Source organism: Saccostrea cucullata, unplaced genomic scaffold, assembly GCF_032062105.1.
Source record: "Saccostrea cucullata isolate Sc308-1 unplaced genomic scaffold, CSIRO_AGI_Scuc_v1 ctg472, whole genome shotgun sequence".
Classification (NCBI taxonomy): Eukaryota; Metazoa; Mollusca; class Bivalvia; order Ostreida; family Ostreidae; genus Saccostrea; species Saccostrea cuccullata.
In genome coordinates this window covers 160836-186757 of record NW_026928959.1, presented here as the reverse complement: position 1 = coordinate 186757, position 25922 = coordinate 160836, and the positions used below count along the sequence as shown (strand labels likewise).

Genomic DNA, 25922 nt, shown 5'->3' with positions numbered 1-25922 from the left:
GGGACGTTAAACAGTATACAATCAATCAATCAATCGACTCATTGACTCTATAGGCCTCTACTGCACAGGCACTTGTTTCTATACGGGGTACCCCCTACTTATATTTACCACAAGGTACCTAACTCATTTTCAGGCACCCCCGCTTCAAGCTCCTATTTTGTTAATATATCGAATGAAAACCTACTTTAAAATGACATCGTTCGCTTCAAGAGACTTACTTGTCAATTAAATCGTTTTAGACGTCTATAGTCGAGCCTCTTTAGTACAAACTACTAATTTATTCCTCGAATACATTTTAAGACGTTTCTTGAGATACAAGTAGTTCCAGTTGGGGTTACAGATTAAGGATAAAACCAGAGACCTCGGAATGGAATACTCGGAAGCCTCTGGTTTTATCGTACTCTCAACCGGAAGTTGTATCCTGATAAAAGCCTCAAAAGGTATCGATGTAATTTTCGAGAATTAAATGTGTGGTTTACAATAAAGAGGGTCGACCATAGACGTCTGAAACGATTTATTAATTGACATGTAAAAACAAAGTAATTTTGCCATAACTGACCAATGAAAAATGATAAGGTAAGTAAATTTACAAGATCTATTTTTATTGAACAAAAAAAAGCTGTCAATGATGTCAGAAAGCGTGGACTTTAGATTGGGGAATGGTTGTGCATGAAGTTGAAATGTATAAAGTTTTTTAGCTGTTGATTTTAGTAAAATATTTTGTGATTTCAAGTGTTCCAAAAGTACCTTGTAATTTTTGTTTCCAAATGTGATTGACACCACTTCTTGAATATATTGTTGTACAGAACTCTTGAAGTTTCTCCTTCGCTACTGCTAAAATTTTTGTGAGTAGTAAAGAAAAAGACTTGATAGAACATTTACACGAATCCGCTGTTTATCTTTGTTTGTAAGGATTTTAAAATTATGAAATATCAGTATCCGAAAAAAATATGGTAATTCAAATTCATTTTGGGTATTAGGAATAGTAAAAATATTCAAACCCACATATGAAGAATTACCTCCCAAGAAAGGTAGTTATAAGTACATGTATAACTTGGATTACTACTTGTAGAAATAAAATAGTTCTCCGACTCTGGCAAGTGTCCAATACGAGGCTGTCTACCTCTGAAAGTCTCCATTACGAGGCTGTACACCCCTGACAAGTGTCCAATACGAGGATGTAAACCCCTGACAAGTCTCCAATATAAGGCTGTAAACCCCTGACAAATCTTCAATACGACGCCGTCTACCTCTGACAAGTCTCCAGTACGAGGCTGTACACCCCTGACAAGTCTCCAATACCAGGCTGTACACCCCTGACAAGTCTCCAATACGAGGCTGTAAACCCCTGACAAGTCTCCAATACCAGGCTGTAAACCCCTGACAAGTCTCCAATACCAGGCTGTCCACCCCTGACAAGTCTCCAATACCAGGCTGTAAACCCCTGACAAGTCTCCAATACCAGGCTGTACACCCCTGACAAGTCTCCAATACGAGGCTGTCCACCCCTGACAAGTCTCCAACACGAGGCTGTCCACACCTGACAAGTCTCCAATACCAGGCTGTAAACCCCTGACAAGTCTACAATACCAGGCTGTACACCCCTGACAAGTCTCCAATACGAGGCTGTCTACCTCTGACAAGTCTCCAACACGAGGCTGTCCACACCTGACAAGTCTCCAATCTAATGCAATCCACCCCTGACAATTCTCCAACACGAGCCTGTCAACCCCTGAAATGTCTCCAATACGAGGATGTATACCCCTGACAAGTCTCCAATACGAGACGGTCCGACTCTTACAAGTCCCCAGGCTACCCTATTATAGCAATTTAAGTCTCTTCTACAAGGCAGTCACCTCTGGCAAGTCTCCAATACGAGACTGTCCATTTCTGGTAAGTCCCCAATACAAGCCAGTCCGACTTAGTTGCAGAACTGTAGCTCTCCGAAATAATATATTTACAGACGGGAGAGCTACTAACAGTGACTCCCATTGAGAAAACTGATTTATTGCGCACAAAAAGTGCGGTCGGTTCTGCATAAATTCTTCCAAATTCTCACATCAATTGCAAAAAAGCTAGATTTTAAAAAAGTTCCTTACTCCTCTATCAAGTATCCTCATAATTGATATCTGTACGTAGCGCTTTGGACCGAATTATCTTGCAAAACAAAATTGCAGAATAAATAGACGAAAATTTAAATGATCTCAATTTCAGGGCAGTAAGGCTACATTAACAACAATTGTAAGGAATATTTTGTTGTGGAAACAGTGAAAGAGTGTTATGTTAGGAACATCTGGTTAGTAATATTTTGAAAAGAGCGTTTAAAAATGTGGAGAAATAAATCGAGAAACACTTACAGCACTCTTATTTGTGTGCAATAAATATACAGTTATGTTTTTTCAATGATTGGAAATGTTGTTCTCTGGTCTGTCAATTTATTTTTTTCGGAGAGCTACATACAGTCTACAGCTAAGTCCGACTCTGACTCCCCAATACGAGGCTGTCCACCTCTAGAAAGTCTTCAAAACGAGGCAATCTAACTGTTGCAAGTCTCCAATACGAGGCTATCCGACTCTGACACGTTGAAAGGCATTTCACCTCTAAGTAGTTCTAAACATAACCAAACATTCCTCTACGTCTCCAAGACAAACAATAAACTCAGTTCTAAATAAAACCTTACTGGACATGCGAGGCAATCCGACTCTGACAAGTCTCCCATATGAGGCATCTCAGCTTTGGCCAGTCTCCAATACGATGGAGTTCACGTATGACACGTCTTCAATACGAGGCTGTCCACCACTGACAAGTCTCAAATACTTGGTTTTCCACATCTGAAAATCTCCAATACGAGGCTGTCCACATCTGAAAGTCTCCAATACAAGGCTGTCCACCACTAAAAGGTCTCCAATACGAGGCTGATTACCTTTGAAAGTCTCCAATACCAGGCTGTACACCCCTAACAAGTCTCCAATACCAGGCTGTGAACCCCTGACAAGTCTCCAATACCAGGCTGTACCCCTCTGGCAAGTCTCCAATACCAGGCTGTCCACCCCTGACAAGTCTCCAATACCAGGCTGTACCCCTCTGGCAAGTCTACAATACCAGGCTGTACACCCCTGACAAGTCTCCAATACGAGGCTGTAAACCCCTGACAAGTCTCCAATACGAGGCTGTACACCCCTGACAAGTCTACAATACGAGGCTGTATATATCTGACGTCTCCAATACGAGGCTGTAAACCCCTGACAAGTCTCCAATACGAGGCTGTAAACCCCTGACAAGTCTCCAATACCAGGCTGTACACCCCTGACAAGTCTCCAATACGAGGCTGTCCACACCTGACAAGTCTCCAATCTAATGCAATCCACCCCTGACAAGTCTCCAATACGAGGCTGTAAACCCCTGACAAGTCTCCAATACCAGGCTGTACACCCCTGACAAGTCTCCAATACGAGGCTGTCCACCCCTGACAATTAAGTCTCCAATACGAGGCTGTCCACCCCTGACAATTAAGTCTCCAATACGAGGCTGTCCACCCCTGACAATTAAGTCTCCAATACGAGGCTGTACACCCATGACAAGTCTCCAATACGAGGCTGTAAACCCCTGACAAGTCGCCAATACCAGGCTGTACACCCCTGACAAGTCTCCAATACCAGGCTGTACACCCCTGACAAGTCTCCAATACGAGGCTGTAAACCCCTTACAAGTCTCGAATATCAGGCTGTACACATCTGACAAGTCTCCAATTCCAGGCTGCACACCCCTGATAAGTCTCCCATACGAAACTGCACACTCCTGACAAGTCTCCAATACCAGGCTGTACACCCGTGACAAGTCTCCAATACCAGGCTGTACACCCGTGACAAGTCTCCAATATAAGGCTGTAAACCCCTGACAAATCTTCAATACGACGCTGTCTACCTCTGACAAGTCTCCAATACCAGGCTGTACACCCCTTACAAGTCTCCAATACCAGGCTGTACACATCTGACAAGTCTCCAATACCAGGCTGTACCCCTCTGGCAAGTCTACAATAAGATAGGGCTGGGACGATATATCGAAATATCGATATATCGTGATATCTGTAAGGACGATACGCGTATTGATACATATGAAGAAATATCGGAATATCACCCCAACAAATCTGACTTCTGTTTTTCTTTGTTTATTTAACATTTGGGGTTTAATATATAAGATAAATAAGCTGTCTATAATATAGATAGGAAATAAATAATAATTAACACCACTTGAGTAAAATATTTTTGTTTTACAACATATAAAGAACTATTTTGAATATATTATTCTTGTTTGCAAAGAAATAATTTGTTAATTTCAATGCAAAAAAAGATTTTATAAGCAATTAAACACATCGTGATACATATCGTATCGTGGCTCAAATATCGTGATACGTATCGATATAGAAAAAGTTGTATCGTCCAAGCCCTACAATAAGAGGCTGTACACATCTGACAAGTCTCCAATACTAGGCTGTATATATCTGACAAGTCTCCAATACCAGGCTGTCCACCCCTGACAAGTCTTCAATACGACGCTGTCTACCTCTGACAAGTCTCCAATACCAGGCTGTACACATCTGACAAGTCTCCAATACCAGGCTGTACACATCTGACAAGTCTCCAATACCAGGCTGTACACCCATGACAAGTCTTCAATATGACGCTGTCTACCCGTGACAAGTCTTCAATACCAGGCTGTACACCCCTGACAAGTTTCCAATACGAGGTTGTCCACCTTTGACGTGTCTCAAACATTACTAAACATTCAATTCCGCGTCTCCAGGTTATAACCTTTCTAGAAATGTGTTTAGCAACAGTTTCTAGATAACAAATTTCATGTTACATGTACCCGTGTCTGTCTTTTATTAATCAAATTCTAGAGCCTAATAAAAAAAATAGATATTGCACCCTCAGGCTTGATGAAATGTAAAATATATCTAGTTTTCATCTTATTTATTTAACGTATATAAAACAACTTGAAGAACTGTATAGCAAATCATGAATTTAGGACCTTTAGATGTCAAAAATTTCGGACAACAATTTTATATGCATGGTGTTAAAATGTATTTAAGTGCATTGTCAATGCACATACAGGAACATGTATATTGAAACAAGAGCAACCTTGAACTGTAAATAATTCCGCACACATATATAAGTATAAAGTTAATTTATTAACTTTGTAATAAAACTTTTATCTGTTTGCTGATCGAAGCATTTGAGATCTTGATCCCTGACTCTATTCAAACTGATGAAAATCATTTAGATGCATGGACTACCCGATGTCTGAGACACTGTCTCTTGATTACCTGTGTAAATTGTGTGCGTTCAAGCGGAAAGTGATTCCCTGTTACGTAGTTGATGTATATTTCACAGTTGGACAAACAAAGGATTCATGTTTCATGTGTTTATTTGAGTCTTATCAATGCAACAAAATGATAAAATGACACTTGTAAAAAAAAAAAACAAACCCCCCCCCCCCCCCAAGGCCGTAACTAGGCTAAAAATTTTAGTGAGGCAAGAGTGCTGGGCCCTCCTAGTCCCATAAGGGTAGTACACACTGTACCTGATGGCCAGTGATGGGGTTTTACAGGGGGAGGGGGATCCTGAGACCTAGGTATTAGAAAATAAAAGATTTAATCTTTAAAAGTTCGTACGTTTTATATTGTCGTCCGCATGACACAGTGGTTAGAGCGTATGCTCTAGAGTCGCAGACTAAGTCCTTTCATCGCGGGCTCGAATCCCACTGCGGGATGTGGAGATCGGCCAGGACTTCGGACGAGACCGTAAAAACTGAGGTCCCATGTCGCAGTAAATGATGGCACAAAAAGATCTCTCATTGTTGAATCATCTTCAGGGCAAATTTAAAACTTTCAGCCCTCCTCCGTCAAGTAGTGGTGTCTCAATATGAATGAGAAATTCTTAGAAGAGATGTTAAACAATCAAACAATTTACCTTTATAAACAAACATTTTGAATTATATTTTACATGCGTTCTAAATGAAAAAATGAGGCACCTGGTGAGATGAAGGATTTACAGAAATTGAAACAAAAGTTGAAAATATTAATTTAGCTCGAAGACACACATGATTCAAAACTTCAATGTAAAACTTTTTTCACTCTTCAGAAAACTCTAAAAATTTAGTGAGGCATTTGCCTCACTTGCCTCAATGGTAGTTACGGCCTTGCCCCCCCCCCCCCCCCAAGCCCCCCTGAATCCGCCCTTGAAATGAACAAAACAAATGTTCATCATTTGAAAACATCTAATCCCGGAAAATAATTGCGAAGTCAGAAATCTGCTTCCATTATCTTTTATATCAGAATAATTCAATAAAAAAGGTTTAGTAAGTCTATTTTGTTCCTTTTCACAACATATTTGATGTGTATAATATGCAATATGTAGATCTTTGCGTAAATTCAGTGATCCGGATATTTTAATTCCTGTACGTGAACAGGTTTCTTGTTTTATACACTCCTCGCGAGTTTTCTCCCTTTATGGAATTCTCTTGACAGCAAGCATGGCTTCCAAACAAGCAGGACAGGTTGACATCGGTCAGTTACCAATCCCTCAGTTAAATCAGCTTGTACAGCAGTTAGAACAGGTACAGTTTAACTCAGTAATAAAGTATTTTTACAAAGATTGTTTGGATCTGAATAAAGGTCACGGGTATTGGTTTTTTTCCCAGTGCATTTTTACCTAAAGAAAAAAAGACACCTGGGATTTTGTGGTCTTTTTAGTTTCCCCATCACTAGACATCAGAATGTTAATGCTGAGATTCACCCATGTTAAAATTAAAACAGAATCCACTTAATTAATGTAAACAAATGTGCCTCAAAAATATTTCTTGGGGAGTCGTGGCTCCCACTATTTGTAGATGTTTGATAGTAGTTTTTTTGCTGTAGATTCTAGATCATTTGTAAGCTGTGTAGCAGACCCCCCCCCTCCGAAACTTTCTGTTGCTTTAGGAAATGTGGGATATTATTGAATTAAATTATTGCCAAAAATGTAAGAAAAATCTGGCCCCTCCAGAGTTTTGGCAGTTGATAGTATTGATTCTTTTTTGCTTTGTCACCTGTTAAGAAGTTGCCAACATGGCCAATGGCTTGTCATGTGTTTGTCTCTTGCACTAAGATAAATCACTAGCTAGGTTTGATACTGTCTTTCTTTGGAACTTTATTGGGTTGATGAATTTCATAGATGGCTCACCCTTCATGAAATTGATCAACCTGATTTATATCTACAGTAAAACTCGGTTATAACGAAGTCACAGGGACCTATGAAATTACTTCGCTATATCCGTAACTTGTTATATCTGTATAAGGAATTCATTAAATTTATAAAGCTGGGGATCCAAGATGACTTCGCTATATCCGTAAATTCGCTATATCCGTGTTCGTACTAAACGAGTTTTGCTGTATTGACCATAGGGACTTGTTTCGTATACAGGATACCCCCTTCTTATACCTCCGTACCTAACTCAGTTTCAGGCACCCCCGCTTCAAATACATATTTTGTTATATATTAATCATTAACCTACTTTAAAATGACATCGTTCGCTTCAAGACTCTATTCTTGTCAATTAAATCATTTCAGAAGTCTCTGGTCGAACCTCTTTATTGTAAACCACTCATTTATTCCTCAAAAATTACCTCAATACAAAGTAAGACATCTTATAAGATACATTTACTTCTGGTTGGGGTTATAGATGTAGGATAAAACCAGAGGCTTCCGAGTATTCCATTCCGAGGTCTCTGGTTTTATCCTTAATCTGTAAACCCAACCGGAACTACTTGTATCTCAAGGAAAGTCTTAAAATGTATTCGAGGAATAAATGAGTAGTTTATAATAAAGTTCACATTCAGAACGCTTTGGTTTGTTCATATTAAACGTTATTGACAAGTTAAAAGTTTCTTTTACCATTACGAAGGGATGAACATGGGTCTGTAGGACAATATCATTTTAACGATGGCGTGTTATGCATTTGTCTCTGAAAATAAAATAAATCACTTGCTAGGTTTCATACTGTCTTTCTAAGTTGATCAATATCAAAATGCATGACCTGCCTTTGGTAAATTTCTCAATATCATCCTGTGCTATTGACAGTCAGTAACAAACCTTATTAGTAAAACATGTAGTAAAAAGAAATACCAGTACCTCTTTTTTTGTCCAGTTAATTTCGTTAGATGCTATGTTGTTCATTGTTTGTTTTGTTTGTTGTTGCAGGAAATAGAGTTGTTCACATCTTCACTGAATCAGCTGAAGCTTGCTCAGCAGAAGTTTCTGGAATCTCAGGAATGTTTGAACAAAGTCAGTCCAGAGAACAACAGTAAAGACATCCTGGTGCCTCTCACTAGTTCTGTATCCTTTTAGGCTAATTTCACGTAAATAAAAAAGATAGTTTAAGTCCCGTAGGTAGCAAATGCTTAAGTGCCCCCCCCCCCTCCACCAACAGTGGCCAGACAATATAGGTTGCCAACTTGGGAGTTGAGATCTCCGCCTTTGTGGGAAGGGAAAACTTCACTGGTAACCATATCTTATCAATGAGGGTCAAAGAAACTACCCTAGCTCATTACAGTAAGACAGTGAGAATCAATGGAACATTGCCAACAAGACTATATACCCAAATGGCACAGCAGTTAGAGCATGTGTACTCGATTCACAAAGAAAGGATGGGTTGTTACAGGGTACTGTGGGCTGTGCCATTCTGTATTGTGTTAAGTACAGGTCTAATTATTGCAACCCTCCTGTGGCAAGTGATGGCATTTCAATATGAGTGAGAAATTCTTTAGGTAGATGTTAAACAAAAAACTATATTCCTCAGATGGTCAAGGATTAATATGTGTTGTTTTAATACAGGTCTAATTATTGCAACCCTCCTGTGGCAAGTGATGGCATCTCATGATCAATATGAGTGAGAAATTTTTGAGAAAGACATTAAACAAAAAACTACACAATACCATAAGCTTAACAGGAAGTTAAGACCATTTTTTTTTTCTTATTTGTAATTTATGTAGAAATGGTAAGATTGATTTGATGGTAGCATAATAAGGCTTTGATGTACCTCTATCAAAACAGTTGATAAAATGAAAACAGTATAAAGTGTAAAAATAGTATTATATCAAACACAAAATGTAGAAATTGTAATTACTCTGCTTGTTGGCAACACAGTTTTCTTTAACCAAGATTTCAGATGTATGTTCCAGGGCAACTGAGTTTATTTATGTATAATTTATTTCATCTTTTACTCATCGGTTCTAATAAAACACAAAGGTATTGTGAATTAACTTTTATTTATAAACTTAAAAATTAATCAAAAAATTAATTCAATCAGAAGAAAAATGGTATTCAATGTATCAAAACAGGTCTAAAGATAACAAAACATATATGTCATGTTTAAGGAGAATAATTAAAAATTTGAAGTCAGATATATCAAAATATAAATAATTTTACATGTATGGAAATGTTCTTTAAAATATTCAAGCTATACATGTACATGTCTTTGATTTTTGAATTACTTTTTGAGGTAATTATAACTTGGGTCTTCAAAACTTTTATAACCTGCTGACAATCAAAGGAAAATTAAGTGTGAAAACCAATCGGTAGTGAAACCATAAATCATTATGTCACCAAACAAATGAAAAATAAAAGGTTTATATGCACACTTATAAACAAATTAACATTTTATTTTTTGGTTATTTACATATAATGCAACAAGGTAAAAACTAATATTATAATTTTTAAAAATCCAAATATTTCCCCATCCAAAACAGTAGTGTACAAGATAATGTTTCTCTTAATTTTTGATTTACTTTTACAGGCAGTGACTAAAGGAAAAGAATACTTCAAAAGAAAAATAGATTATGTCACAAAACAAATGGAAAAGGTTCAACCTCTTCTGGCAGAAAAGTACAAAATGAAACAAAACTGTCAAATACACATTAATCATAAACAATTGAAAATTTATGGTCAAGGTAAAAATTTAAAAATGTTGATCAAAAACAAAGATCATGGTCAAATAAATTGACGTTCATAACATTCATATAAATGAAAATAGAAAATATATAATGAGAAGAGCATATTGCTGAGCCCTATTGCTGAAAATTAAAAAGAAAGAAAACATGGCCATGGTTCATTGACTCATTAAAATGGAGCTGGTAAGATGTTATATTTTATCTGCTGTTTGCAAAATGCAAATTATCCAAAATGCATTATATTTATCATGTTGTAGGTATTCACCATGGAACTTATAAATTCTATATTTATACTTTCAGTAACCATGGAGATTTTACAACTTAAAATCCAGAACCAGATACAATCCCAGCAGGCCGCTGGTGCTGTTAAATCCTGAGGGAATGACGACAGACAACAGTAAACCAGGCATAGACTGTTTACAGCCGAGTCATTCACACTGAGGAAATTCTGGCAATAGTAACATATATACATTTGTGTGTTAATTAATGCTTACCATTACAAACCTTTGTAGCATAATCTCTCACTGTAAAATAAACAATTGTTGTTTATCATTATGTGAATAAATACATGTAGTTGTCATTAAATAGATTTGATTGATTTACTATTGGTTCACAAAGTATGCGATTTAACGGATTTTAACAAACTTGAATTACATGGATTGGGCATCAGGCATAGCCAATATACCTGGTAAAGCACTGTACACAAAGAGAATGTTGGAGAATGAACAGAGCCCAAGCACTGTTAATTATTACTAAGAATGCATCAAGCTTAAGCAGATTAAGTAAGTGGAATGCTATAGAATGCACAGAACCCAGCATTAAATTATTATACAATAGAATGTATAGTTTAATGGCATTACTTTATTATAGAATGCTGACAGAAGGTTACTATTAAAGCCAAGCACAGAGCCCAACAGTTGTTTTTTATTAAAATCTTGAAGCATCAAAGTCGGAATCAGGTGTTAAGAGAAGAAAGCGTCCCTGGTTGACTGTTGTGACACAGTCATGAGCCCTCAGAATCTCGAGATTTTTAAAGTAAGCAAAATTATAAAAGTGAAATTTGGTATAAAGTACGACCAAAAAATATGTAGTATTTCGCAAACAAGGTCAAATAATGACCATATTTTTTTTTAAATGAAGACTTTGAAGAGATTATTGAAATCATTAAAATTAACTTATTTGTTACTAACTAAATGGAGACTGGTAATTGGGCTTGAAACTCTACCTTTACTTTTTTCTTGCATCAAAACTTCCTTGTATCAATATACTTTAATTTAAATGTGACTGAAGCAAGAAATAAACTTATTCAGGATCCCCCCCCCCCCTTAAAAAAAAAAACTTTGGTTGTATAAAAGGCACACCCAACTACCGAGTAGTCTTCAAACATAAATTCTTCAGGTATTTAATTTGTACGTGTACTTTTAAGTATGATCCAAGCCAAACAGACACAAATTGGATCTAGCTTTTCTGTACAAATACTTCTAGTGTAATAAACCAGGGGAAATTGTCAATTTTGTTTCTAAGTAGCAGTTCTGTAGAGCTTGTTTTCAGTAAGTAGCAGTTCTGTAGAGCTTGTTTTTTAACTAAGAATTCTCCATAACAAAATGATACATAACTGGAATACATGTATATATGAAGAGTTTATTGACTCTATTAAACATGAAAAACATTTTATCACAATACTTGGAAATGGCTTATACATGAAAGAATAAGAAAGACTTCTGTCAAATACAAATCATTAAATCTTAATTAGTCTACTTCAGAAACAATTACACTCTATACCAAATAAATTTACAATTACCTGTATTAAAAAACAAAGTTTCCTCTTAACTTGATTTGTTTGAAACATATTTTCATTTTAAAATAAAACATGTACATGTAGTATAAATATTGCAGCTGAACCCAATCCCATACAATTCATTCCAAACACAAAACCTTAGATCCACCGGTGTAATCACTCCAGGTCACATGACCTGCCTAACATTCAGGTACACATGTACTTCTTCAGATTCCCGTCTGGCTGTATGTACTCTGACTTTGGATCTCACCGATATAACAATACTAAAATATAGCCTACCTATCATGTTTTATGTCACAGGTAAAAAATTCTGCATTTTGTATGATTCCTACATACAGTGATTCTAATACAATATAGCTAAAAGTAAACACAAAGCCCTCACGATAATTACAACATTCTGTACAATGATTCAATTTACTGATTTTAAACACTATACATTCCATGATTATCCCTCTTTCCATTCAATAAATCAATTCAAATTAGATTTTGTTAGATCTACCAGGATTTTTGAAATAAATCAACAACATTTAAACATTTTGTGATCTACAAAATGTGAGTAAACATGTAACAATGTATTAATAATAGGATATGGAGCATTAAAAACATTATGTTATGTATTTTAAGATATACATATTCACAATCACAGAACTGGCGTTTGAGGAATTAGAACATATTAACTCTCACATAGATTTTTCTTGTTTTTACCTATGTAATTTACATTTCACAATACGTTGTTTTAAATTTCACATATGAAAATGTTTCGCAGTTTTTTTTCTTATCACGAAAGTCAAGATGTTATTCCCGAAATCAACATTTCCAGAAAGTCCAGTTATAATAAACTTCCAACAAACAAAAAGCACATCATATTACGTCTAGCACTAACAAAAGAAAATCTGTGTAAAATAATTAGTAAATAAAACATCTACATGTATAAACAATCATTTCATAATCACACATCACAACACAAATTGTATTAGCCTGGGAAAGAATAAGTCTTTACAGGGAAGAATTGTGATATACAGAATGTGGTATGTATTCTTATTATACATGTATATTGCATTCAACTTCACACAACACAAAATGTTTTGGGGAAAAAATCATTATAGTGTATCTCAAGCTTTTATAACACATACAGTTTTGTTTTCAATGTATACAAACACAGGTGTGTAAGAATCAGAAAATTTTCTTTAACAAAAATCAAAATTAAGCTTTTGATATTAAGATTTTGTCTGTAAATAATTTGTGTATCATTCAAAAAGTAGCCAACGTGTATATCTATATGTCTATTGTTTCACTGACAGCGTGTATTATAAATTGATCAGTAGATAATGCTCCTATCATTTATACCGTATCAAGACAGAATGTTGTACATCAATGATCACTCATTACACACAACATTCACTTCTGAGCCTGCTCCTTATCTAGATGCTGATTGACGTGGAACTCGAATCCGTTATCATCCACTTCCTCTATCAGGTTGTGACAGATCGGGCAGATCTTCTGGACGTGGCTTAATATGTGGGCCTCAAAGTTGGCTTGGTCAATGTCCGCAGAAAAGGAATCACTGCACACCGGGCAAATCTTCATGGCTTCTCCGATGGCGTCCTCAAATCTCTCCTCCCCCTGGTGGTGGGCTGGGGGCGCTGACGGGACCAGGAATTCCTCCCCCTCATCAGTGACCTTGAAGTGATTACTCCCGAAATTCACACTGATCTCACTCACTGGGAAGTCTACAATTATAAAGGTTGAACTCTTCATTTACTCCTTCATATCTTGGCAAATTAAAACATTAAGCGCAAAGCAAATATGTGGAAATACTCCACTAGAATATCAGATCTGATAATAATATATGACTCATTTTTATGCTGTTTTATACTTTCTATATTAATCTTGAAAAACAAAAGAACTCTCTACAATTTTCTATCAATTTTTAACTACAAACTTGACAAACTCCATAAAGTTATGCATTCACTTCTTCCTCTATGGAACACCAATATATTAAGGCTTATACATTATATACACAAGTATTTTTTTTACAACAGAATTATAAAGACAGCACTGCTTACCTCCGTCCATGAGGAAGGACTTGACCGCGGAGAGTTTAGCTGAGGGAAGTCGCTCGGGGACCAGAGGGGGTGGTAACGGCTTCAGGGGGACGTTCTGGTCCTTGGTCACGCTCTGTTGGTCGTCAGAGAGATGGTCAGGGTTGACTGATTTTACAGGGGCTGGCTGTCTGACAATGACGCATATAATTTTCAGGTTTATGGTTATAAAAATAATATAAATACATGTAATAATCCAACAACAGAAATATTCTGGACGAACAGGCAATCAAATAGATAAGATTATAAGTGTTAAGCAATTTGTCATGGACTTGGATTAAGGAAAAAAAGTTCTTTTGTTTTAAGTATGTGAATAGGGGAAGGGATAGGACTGTATGTCACTCTAAAGATTAAACTCTGCCTGATACTCATGATATAGGTGACACACTTGGTAATGGGCATTTGAAGGTTTCATATCAACAGTGATTGGGATAAGCACGCGCCCTGTGCCATAGTCGCATTAAATTTTAAAATGTCACATTAAAATTAAAAACGCTGCGCCATCGTGGCGCATATATAGAGAGATGGTCAGGGTTGAAGCGCTTGTAGTCATTCACAACAATCGCTGTTAATGTCTGAAAAAACAGTATTTAATGTCGTTCAGTTAAAGCGTTCTTATGGCTTTCTTTTCTCCAGTATCTAATCAAACAGTTATGTGTTTTCTGATTGGCTAACGCGCACGAAATAAACTGGTGTCAGAGTCAGAGTGCAGCATGCTGCCTATCTGTATAAAAATAATGCAACAATCCTAACAAACAGAATTCAAGTAAATCGGTAGAAAATATTGTGGAAAAACATGCTGACAGAACGAATAGATGAATTAAATATTATGATGTGCTGAGGAAAAATTTAAAACGAAAATTTAACATGAATTGGAAGGAAATAACTTCTTTTGTTTATATATAAAGTATGTAAATATATGAGACAAAAAATAAAGAATTGAAATTAAATTGCAGTGTTTATTTATTTTTTGACACTTGTGAATTTTAATATACTTATTTTGCCTTGTTAATATTGTCATTCAAATTTGACAATTTCAATTGCTGTAAAGTCAACTGAAATTCTAACAGCAACTAATCAGTTGCAAGTTTTATTAAAATGTCCCATTAAAAAATGTTTTCACATAATTTTGAAATGTCACATTGACACTGACTTGGAGTGTGCCATTGTCACATTTACTCCCTGGCTTATCCCAATCACTGTATCAACGACAAACATATATCTGATAGGGACTAAGGATCTGTTAATTTAGTTACCTGGATACTTGAGGGGAGCTAATGGTTTTCCGTCTGGTCCCTGGCATTGTGGCATTGATACCTGGGGATACACTATAGGGGCTGGGTAGAGTAAGGAGCCGGGGTAGGGATTGCCATACATGTAGACTGGGTAGGGGGCCCCCGGGGGGCACTTGATAGGGGGCCTCATCTGTGTCTCTGATGGACCCTACAAAAGAAATCAAAAGTCACATGATACATGTACATTATGTTACTGAAAATCAAAATTATCAAAACAAGTTCAAGTATTGGCCAGTAATCTGTATATTATGAATTTTTTACTTTATTATCAAGAAATTGAAATAAAACTTTTCTGCTAGAAATAAAACTGAAGATTAAATATAAATGAAATATAAATGTTAAAGTAAAAGCAACTTTGATTTGCCTCTTGTTATTATATTCCTCTGACCACCCTGCTAACAAGTAATACAGTTATTGTTATACGATTTTTGCTTATATATTTGCTTATATATTTGCTTATATGATTATATGCTTTTTGTCTTTTTATTGTCAGTGCAAATAATTTTTTTATGTGTAAATATATGTGATATTTTTGTATATTTCATAAAGATTTTCACAGACAGTTGCACAGCCTTTAATTTATCTTGAGTTATTCCCAACTTTTGTGAATTATGTAAAGGTGTGTAGTATTTTTGTGTGACTTACATCATGCAGTTTAACATTGTCTCGTAATTTACGATTCAGTTCCTCAATAGTGTTGTCTTTGTTCACCAAAAAACTCTGTAATCATTGAAAAAAAAAACTTCACAACAATTTGGAAAATGTCTAGAATATAACCTGGGTCAATTATTAAAGAGCAAACAAAAAATAAATTGTTTAACTGTTTTAGAAATTTTACTTAATTAGAAAATCACAATTTAATGATAAATAGCTACACATGAAAACAATTTTGTTTCCCTTCTTTGACAGTTCTTAATCAATAATGCAAATTGTTTATCTTTTCTTTTTGCAAAGGGATAGTAGCATAAACATTTAAAGCTAAGTTTCAAATCAAAAATGGCCTTAAAATTTACCGTCTCATAGGGGGATTATTTTCTATGTTTAAGCAAATTAAATGTAAATTTTCATACCATTTTTTGTTTGAAATAAAATTTTTAGTTCCAAAAATATTTTTTATTGATACATATTTATCAAAAATCTACCATTTTGCAGCTTAGCTCCTGTCCATTCATTAGATGTAGATATGAAGCACATAGCTGCTAGGATTAGCTGCTAAAATCTCAAATACAGTTTGGGTATTATCTTACTATCCTATCAGTTCCATATATGTTTGCAATGTCATGTCATGATCTGGCATAATGCGTAAAATAAACTATGTTTCATGAGATACAGACCTTATCCAAATACTGACAAAATTATTATAATACTGTGTAACATGAGCTTTGTTTTATGTCATTAACAATGTAACACTATAGCCTTGTATATGTAGTTTCAGTATTTAGAAACATGATTTTATACTGCTAACCAAATTTATGGTACATTTGTCATGGTTACACTGATGTGTAGAAGATTCCATTAAATTTATAAAATACAAGATCAGGTCATGTGACTGCATTACACTTTGATACTTTACCTCGAAAAATTAACATTTTGAATCGTGGAAATGTCGCCTCAGGACCTCCAACCTCTCCTTTTCTTCATTGTACATCTTTTTGTACCTGATACACAGTAAAACATTGTAAAACAATGAACTTATACCTAATACAGAGCAAATTACAATGAATTGATACCTAACACAGAGTAAAACAAAATGATCATATGTCTACCTAAAATTGTCAAGAGGTAGCTTAAGAGAAATCGATCTATTTGCAATGGATAGGGAACTCTGCATAAACAATAATACATCCTAATTTTCAATGAAATATTTAATAAACAAGGTATTTTGGACATGTTTTCTACATGCATAATAATAATAATAAAACTTTATTTATGGTTATGCATGCACTTTCCCCAGGTGTAAATCAATTACAAAAGATACAAGTATGTCATATATACAGAATAGGAATACCAAAAATTATAAACAGTTGTGTATGACAATACAGAAATATGACGATTATATGCTCAAATAGTGACAATATTTATTACACTTGGAAATATGAACTTTGTTTTATGTCATTATTGCTTAGTACACGTAGTTTCAGAGGTCTTGAAAAGTTTGTATGAAAATTTGGTACATTTGTCGTGGTTAGTTTCAGATTGCAGGTTATAGGAAGTTGTGTAAATAAATTATGAAGATATTCCAAAATTTTGTATAATAATATGTATTTGTACAGATCAACTAAATTTCCATCCAAGTTTCTCAAATAGTGGTTTAGATGAAGAATCAGGACTTGCGTCAAGAATAATCAATTTAAATAGTGCATGCCATTGCATAGTTAATAGAACAAAATATAAGCATTGCCATGATACTTTTTTACCTCGAAGAGTAAATAACTTATAATTCAAAGTTTTACAAACCGATGTCGTTTTCATCAATATGTACACCAAGAATTTTTTCTGTTTCAACCATTTCAATTGTTTTATCTGAGGTATAAAGTTGTAAATTTGGATTTTCTAGTTTTGATTTTCTCCCATTAACATACATTTCTTTTATCTACATTTAATACCATTTGATTTTGGACACCATGTCTCAATTTCACAAAGATCTGAATTTAGTGTCTCCTTCTCTTGTATTATGATTATTAGAGTACAAAGTAACATCATCAGCAAACATATCACATTTTAATTGTTTACATGTAAAACATAATAAAAATAAAAGCTATTGACCCAACACTGCTGTGACGGGTAACTTTGGAGACACATGTTCCAACACACCCTAGTAAAGATATGATTTAATCCACTTTATAGCTGTTTGGTCAAATTTGTAATGGGTTAATTTCTCTAGAAGAATGTCATGATTCACCAAATCAAATGCTTTACTAAAATCTATAAATGTAATACCGATTAGACCACGATCCATTGCATAAGCCAACTTTCTGTTAGTTTTGTAAGGGAAGTTTGACATGCTACAAATGGTTAAACTTATTAGTGAAATTTTGTATCTACATGTTTTCTGTCAATTCAGTTGGTAGAATACGATAATTACTCGTCTAGTTCACTTTCTTAAAAATAGGTGTTACTTTGGCTTGTTTTAAATTTGGAGAAAATAACACTTACTATGCTAGCGTTAACAAGATGAGTTATAGGTTTACATAATTTAGACGACAGAGGAACTGTCACCTGTTTATTGACATTCAGAAATTTAACATGTACACAATTTGATAAGAATGAACACTTCAATATAATACTATCAGGTTTTTATATGCGTTACAAAATCTTTTTCTCATTCCTTTTCTGTAGTTCTGTAGACACGTCGTCTAGTTCACTCTGGAGCTGGGAGACGGTATCTTCCTTAGGATCAGACACGGAGGAACTGTCTCCTGTACAAAATACACAGAATCTGTTACACAATAGGATTTTATATCTTGAATCATGGATAATTTTCAGCATCTGAAATTCTCACTTGTCTTTCATTTGAAATAAATTATTCCAATTTTTTCAGCTATCTAAAGGTAATTTATCTATCATTGACTGTAAGCAATCTGAAGGTAGTTTATCTATCATGGAATGTAAGTTTTCGTATTCATTCTCACCTGGAGCCTCCTTCGTCTGCAGCACCTCACTGGTAACCTCAGGCAGGGAACCCTGGGATACATTTATGGTACGACCTGATCCTAGTCCTATGATGGAAATTAATGAACAATTAATTCTGATGTTAAATAATGAACAAAATGTCTGAAGAGTGTCTGCTATTGCGGTGTCAGTTTGTTTGACATGGTTTACACTAAATCTTACTTGTTTTTTAAGATGCTGAGTTTTATGCAACTAATGTTATTATCAATACTCACTTTTCTGTAATTTCTCGGCTGATTTCTGATATTTCTTTTTCTCGATGTACAGGGATTTATATTCCTCAGCCGCCATATTGAGTCGTTCTTTCAGGTCCTCGATTTCTCTCTTCAGTTCCCCGACATTGTGTGAGTTCTCCTTCTACAAAACACATTTGCTCTCTTTAATAACAACATCTACATGTACATTAAGTTTTGGGCATTCTTAAAATTTATAACAAGAACACCATAAAAAATTTTTTTAAGGTATATAAATTACATTATAATATAATTCCTTTTTATAACGTATATATATTCATTCTACTGTATATAAAATTATTCATTTTTGATTTGGTATTTTTAGTTGAAGTTTTTAATTCAAATAAATGTTTCAAAAATATTTTTCTTCTAGAGTTGCATTCAAAGTGAATGTTATTTTAATTGTCTTACAGTCTTTGTTCAACGTTTCATGATTCCAGTAATTTCAGAATGATGGACGCTTTTGAATTTTTTGTTTGTAAATTAACTACTTTATATCTTGCCAGAGTTTTAGATAAAATATATATTTATGGAGTAGTGTTCCTACATTCAATGCTTACCTTTTTCTTTGAGAACTCGGTCTGTAATTCTCAGTAAGTTTTAGAGGTTGAGTTTTGGGTAGGATATAGATTTACAGAGCAGTGTTCCTACATTCAATGTTTACCTTTTTCTTTGAGAACTCGGTCTGTAGTTCTGAGTAGGTGTGCTCCATCTTGGCGTACCGCTCCTTGAGGCTGGCTTGGGCGAGCTTGAGACAGTGTAGAGAGGACAGTGAGCTCTCTGTGGTCTCCTTAGTCTGGTATAGCTCTTCTAACTCCTCCTGTAACTTGTTCTTCTCCTACAGTAAATCAGTAAACATATCAGTAAACAGATTATTAAATCAGTAAATCAGTAAACAAACACAAGACAGTGTAGTGAGGACAGGGAGCTCTCTGTGGTCTCCTTAGTCTGGTATAGCTCCTCTAACTCCTCCTGTAACTTGTTCTTCTGCTACAGTAAACAGATGCCTGTGTGATTAACTTGAATACTTTTGTTAATACACAGTAATAAATCAAGCAGTAGTATTATTATTACCTGCAGGGCCTGATTGAGGTTCTATGTAGAGGGGAGATAGCATTATTATGAGTGGAAGGGCCTGACTGAGATAGTATAATTATTACTTGTAGGGCCTAACTGAGGTCCTGTTGGGAGGACACCACCTCTGCCCTCAGTAACTCTGTCTCTGACTGAGGTCCTATGTAGAGGTGAGATAGTGTTATTACCTGTAGGGCCTGACTGAGGTCCTGTTGGGAGGACACCACCTCTGCCCTCAGTAACTCTGTCTCTGACTGAGGTCCTATGTAGAGGTGAGATAGTATAATTATTACCTGTAGGGCCTGACTAAGGTCCTGTTGGGAGGACACCACCTCTGCCCTCAGTAACTCTGTCTCTTTCATCATCTGATCCTCCATCTGGGCCAGGTGTTGTTTCAGGGCATGGTTTTCTGCTACTGTCCTCTGAAATCACAACATACTTTATAATATAGAACAATAAGACATTTACCCGGTACATCATGCTTTTACTACATCTCTGTTTTCCCCTCACATTCCTTTACATGTTAGATTTTTTTTTTTATTAAATGTGAAATGAAAAAAAAAATGTGCATGATGTGCCTTAAGTCTTCCATATATATACAAATATTTCTCCAGATATTTCATTTGTATTTCTTCAAAGAGAAATATCAAAATAAAGTCACTTCAATATTCAATTAGTTTATGCTTTTAATGAGGACTCTAGAATGTATGATTATTTTAGACTGTTATGAATATTTAGAATTCAAATGTGGCAAAATAAAGTTCACAGGATAAAGGGCAGAACAAGACCAAAATTACAGTTAATTCTAGACATCATTAGACACCTTTAATATCATAAAATTCCATTTTTTGGCAAATGGTAAAATTTAGCTATTTTTATAATTATAGTGAAAATACAAGCTGAAAGCTGCCATGTGACATGTAAATTGAACATTATCACCTCCAGGGGTTAGAGAGTTATATAAGGGATGTAACTCTAGATATGACAGTTTTCACACTCACTGTTAGATCAGAAGACATCTTGGCATTCATCTCTTCGTACGACTTGATCTCCTCTTGGAGAATAATTTTAACCTTTTCTGCAGCATCAAGTTTATCTTCTGTGTTACGCAATCTCTCAGTCAAAGAGTCAATCTGATCCTGAAATAGAGCAGGAAATGTCAGAAACTACCTCTGACATGCTTCTAGTAAAATGTAAAGTACAGGCTATATATAAAGAAGGAAATATATCCAAAATATACATATAGTATACTAAAACTGCAGAATATAGATAAAAGGAGGAAATTTATATATATATCATCATAGAACAGACCTACAAGTGATGATAATTTAAAGTCCTTATCTCTCTAAGACAAAAATAACCAAAACAGCTGCAATATCATACAATGAATGGATTGACTTAAATAACCCAGCACATTCCTATTTTTAATTCCCCTTAAAATTATTCTGATACAAACAAGATCTTCCCCAAATAAGAACACTGGTCTCTCAATTAAATTCAATGCTTCCCTCGACCCAACAGTACCACTACATTTCTAATTTATTGAGAAAGGATAGAAACATTGTCCTAACTTTTAATATTTATTCAGATGTTAAATACCTTGTCCTCTCTGGAGATGATTGTTTGCCTCTTCAGCTTTTTCTGAGCTCCCCTCATGGTCACCCAATCTAAATCCCCCCAGCCCCCGTGTAATTTTTATTCAGATAAAAAATTTGTCCTCCGTAGAGAAGACCGTCTGTCTCTCCAGCTTTTCTTTGCTCTCCTCACCCTTTCTACCCCCCCCCCCCCCTCCCCCACCTCTTAATATTTATTCAGATGATTAATACCTTGTCCTTCCTGGAGATGACCATCTGTCTCTCCAGCTTTTTTTTCTGAGCTCCCCTCACCCTCTTTACCACTACCCCCTATCTATTCCATTGATTACCTTGTCTTCACTGGATATGACCGTCTGTCTCTCCAGTTTTTTCTGCACCTCCCCGAGCTGCTGTTTCTTGTCCTTGACCTCTTGTTTCAGTTCAGTGATCAGATTCTCCTTTTTGCCAAGTTCTGCTCTCATTTCCTCGATCTGACGACCATATTCCTGGGCTGAACTTTCCGATGTTGTAAAGTGATTCTATAGGAACCAACATATATAACATTTTATTTGGATTATAGCAGTACACAAGTCAATGTAAAAGTATCCAGCTTTACCTTGTAAATTTCCTACGCATTTTAAAGTAAGACCATCAGGCCGTACCTTGTAAAGTTCCTTAACAATTCAATGTAAGCCGTATTGTAAATTTCCTATACATCTCAATGTAAGAGCATCCGGCCGTACCTTGTAAAGTTCCTTAACAATTCAATGTAAGCCGTATTGTAAATTTCCTATACATCTCAAAGTAAGAGCATCAGTTTGTACCTTGTAAAGCTCCATTTGCTCCTTCAGAGTCCTGTTTTCTATATATTAGGTCGTACCTTGTAAAGCTCCATTTGCTCCTTCAGAGTCCTGTTTTCTATATATTAGGTCGTACCTTGTAAAGCTCCATTTGTTCCTTCAGGGTCCGGTTTTCTCCGGCTAACTCATCCTTCTCTCCTGTCATCTTCATCAGAATGACCTGTAAACCTTTCAAGGCCTCATCTTTCTCATTCAGTCTGGACTCCACATCACTTGTTTTCTGTAATTCAGTTATTTGTATCAAAGGGTTCTATTATAAATCTATCATTCAGCTGTGGTTTTTTTGTTTTGAAAAACTAATTTAGAGAGCTCTGTAAGTGCATTTATGTGTTAATTACTGATGTAGTGATGGCAGAATGCTTGGTTTGCAGGCATGGGGTAATCGTAATCAAGTAATCGTAATCGATTGTAATGATTACTTTTTTTAAGTAATCGACCATAATCTGTAATTGAAGGGACTTTTTATCACTGTAGACGTACTTTTTTCCACAGGGTCATAATTCTGCGGAAACTAAATTTCGGTTTAATCCACAGGTTGGAAATAACATGAAATTCTTAGACTGTTACTAAATGCCCTTCATTTATGTTAAGTGCGCTTGGACAAATATTCGCAGAAAATTTGTGACTGCATACATAGCGTAAATTAATACCACGTGAAAAAAAGTACCTTTACAGTACTTGTAATTTAATCGATTACAGCTAAAATTTTCAATGTAACTATAATTCCTTTTTGATTACTTTCAATTACTTTATACATATACAATAACTTTATATATGAATGTTGTTTTGGAGAATCATTTCCAGTTAGTCACTCATTAATATTGTATGTACCCAGGTAAACTGACTTACAGTTGAAGCGTATCGTGCTTTGTTTGGTCTGACTTACTGTTGACAGTGTATCGTGTTTTGTATGACTTACAGTTGACAATGTATAGTGCTTGGTCTGTGTGATTTACTGTTAAAAGTGTATCGTGTTTTGTATGACTTACAGTTGACAGTGTATCGTGTTTTGTATGACTTACAGTTGACAGTGTATCGTGTTTTGTATGACTTACCGTTGACAGTGTATCGTGCTTGGTCTGTAATGCCTCCCGAGCCACCATCATGTCCCTGGCCTCCTGGTTCAGCTGTTTGATGTAGTTCTCCCCCGCTGTTACTTGGTCCTGCAGTCTGTTGTTGTCTTCTGTCAGATTCTGTCAAAAAAAATCACAAATTAGATCATAGTCAGAACAAGCATTCCATCAATGAATGACTACAGACCTGGTTGATATATTACCATCATATATATCAAATAAAATCAGTTCAAGTGTATTTATGATTGTCACTCTAATAATGGCAAAGGATACTTCCTTTATATCTATATATAACTAATTTGAAAACAAATAAAATCCACAAAACCAAAACAGAAAATTAAATGAGGTCAAAAAGTGATCAGGGTTTATTTCTAAAGACTTCCTCCTTCAATGTGCAACTGCAATGAATTTAGCTCTTGGGAAAAAAATATTCTATAAAGGTTTGGCCCAAAATGTTACACTGTAAGGTAAAAAAAGCATTTTAAACGAAATTTTTATCATCGTGATCATGTTTATCACAGATAAAATTATTATACATAAAGTGTCCCCTTTCATCTTTATTTACCAAAGTACTCATCTTAAACTATAACTGTACCAGCTTTTGATATAAATCCTCTATTACATTTTACGTACCTGTATAAAAATAATTTTCTTTAACCTGTAGTTGTTTTTATGCATTTTACCTGTAATTCTTTACCCCCCTTTTTACATTTTACCTATAATTTTTTTTATACCCCCCACTCTGAGATCTTACTTGCATCTGATTTTATGTATACCCTCCCCAACATTTTACCTGCATCTGTTTTTAGGGCATCCCCCTGACATTTCACCTGTAGTTTTTATGTAATCCTCCCTATATATTTTACCCGTATCTGTTTTTTTATGACCCCCCCCCAACATTTCACCTGTAGTTTTTTTTTATTTAATCCTCCTTTATATTTTACCTGTATCTGTTTTTTTGTACTCCTCCCTGACATTTCATATGTATCTGTTTCTGTGTAATCCTTCCTTTATATTTTACATGTACCTGTATATGTTTTTAAGCATTCCTCCTTTATAATTTTAAGTTACCTGTATCTGTTTTTCCATCTCTGACAGTCTAGACAGAAGCCCATCTCTCTCACATTCCAGTTCTTGTTGACTTTGTACCATTGCCTCCTGTTCCTCCCGTAGCTTCTGGATATTTTCCTCCAGCACCATAGTCTTCGACCGAATCACTAACATGTTTGTTTCCTCATCATCCAACTCCACAAAGTCATCAGCACTGGGATTTTTGAACTGGAAAGGTGTGCTGGCTCCTCTGATCTGCCCAGAGCTGGTAACATAACAGAACTGGTAGAATTCCCCATCTTCTCCTGGGAGCTTATGAGCTGAAATCAATGAAATGAATTCTTATTGTAAAGATTTTTCTTACATTTGAAAATATAACATGGTAGCTAGTTGTTTATAATAAATTATACATTTAGGAGTCTGAGCATAAGCTTAAAATTTATAAGTAAATTTTCTTACCTGGAAATAGAATACTGGCATCCAGTTCCTTTCCAGCTTCATACCCTGCTGGAGTCTGTGCCCATTCATAATAGTAGTAATCCCGAGTCGTCATCCATCCGACTTTGTACAGACCAATCCAGTCCCTGGATGTAGGAATTATATCAGGAGTTATGGTGTAGCGACACTCAATATGGGCATCAGCAGGATAGGTCTCTGGAATGCGCTGGAACACAACTGCTGCAAACTCCGGCCGTTTGAGTGATGGTTCAGTTGGCCGTGACACATTTTCAAAGTTTTCTGTTATTTCTTCCTCCATTTTAAGTTCTGGTGATAAAAAATTCAGATTAAAAGTTTAAGGTTTAAAATTCAAAAAATTTAAATATGTTTACCCTTTCTGGATGTTACTGTAAAGCCTAGTTATCATGGTAATAATACATATGAATACAATCAAAAGTACCAAAAAACCCATTGGCCAGTGAATTAGGGAAAGTTTTCAAAAGTAAAGGAATGTATAAAATCTGACAGTTAATCTACCTGAGAAATGTAACCGAAATAATGTGCAAATGAAATTCTGAAATACTTTTATAATGTAATTGCGTGAGACAAAAATATCAGTTCTAAAAATAGCTTTGTGTCATTATTTTGTAAACACAGCAGAATATTTCTACGATACCTGCCATATTTATGCATAAAATGGAGAAAGACAGATGTCACATAGGATGAAATATCAAAATAAATAATTGTCAATTAGAATCTCGGTTT

The 25922-nt window shown here is 35.3% G+C and overlaps 2 protein-coding genes across 2 annotated transcripts; one reads left to right on the top strand and one right to left on the bottom strand.

The window, feature by feature from the left end:
* The first annotated feature begins 6472 nt into the window (after positions 1–6472).
* On the top strand, positions 6473–10573 carry LOC134279397 (prefoldin subunit 5-like). The gene is made up of 5 exons (XM_062761791.1): positions 6473–6618; positions 8241–8375; positions 9208–9292; positions 9839–9939; positions 10288–10573. The coding sequence occupies exons 1-5, from the start codon at positions 6535–6537 to the stop codon at positions 10363–10365; spliced, it is 483 nt and encodes a 160-aa protein (XP_062617775.1). The 5' UTR covers positions 6473–6534; the 3' UTR covers positions 10366–10573.
* A 1036-nt stretch (positions 10574–11609) lies between these two features.
* LOC134279409 (tax1-binding protein 1 homolog) lies at positions 11610–25855 on the bottom strand. Its single transcript, XM_062761803.1, is given in 18 exon segments — positions 11610–13516; positions 13853–14032; positions 15091–15331; positions 15829–15925; positions 16497–16517; positions 16716–16841; positions 18494–18602; positions 18816–18902; positions 19071–19212; positions 19753–19926; positions 20456–20584; positions 21164–21301; positions 22087–22275; positions 22673–22816; positions 23652–23789; positions 24741–25039; positions 25179–25484; positions 25834–25855. Coding segments are annotated over 18 exon segments (2859 nt in total). The 5' UTR covers positions 25841–25855; the 3' UTR covers positions 11610–13184.
* Between the last annotated feature and the right edge of the window lie 67 nt (positions 25856–25922).

What these genes read in the sequence shown, in the direction of transcription:
- LOC134279397 (XM_062761791.1), top strand. Translation starts at nt 6,535, where the DNA reads ATGGCTTCCAAACAAGCAGGACAGGTTGACATCGGTCAGTTACCAATC. An exon ending in TAATAAAACACAAAGGTATT is followed by an intron (nt 9,293 to 9,838) that starts GTGAATTAACTT and finishes TTTTACAGGCAG; the next exon opens with TGACTAAAGGAAAAGAATAC. An exon ending in AAAAGTACAAAATGAAACAA is followed by an intron (nt 9,940 to 10,287) that starts AACTGTCAAATA and finishes TTTATACTTTCA; the next exon opens with GTAACCATGGAGATTTTACA.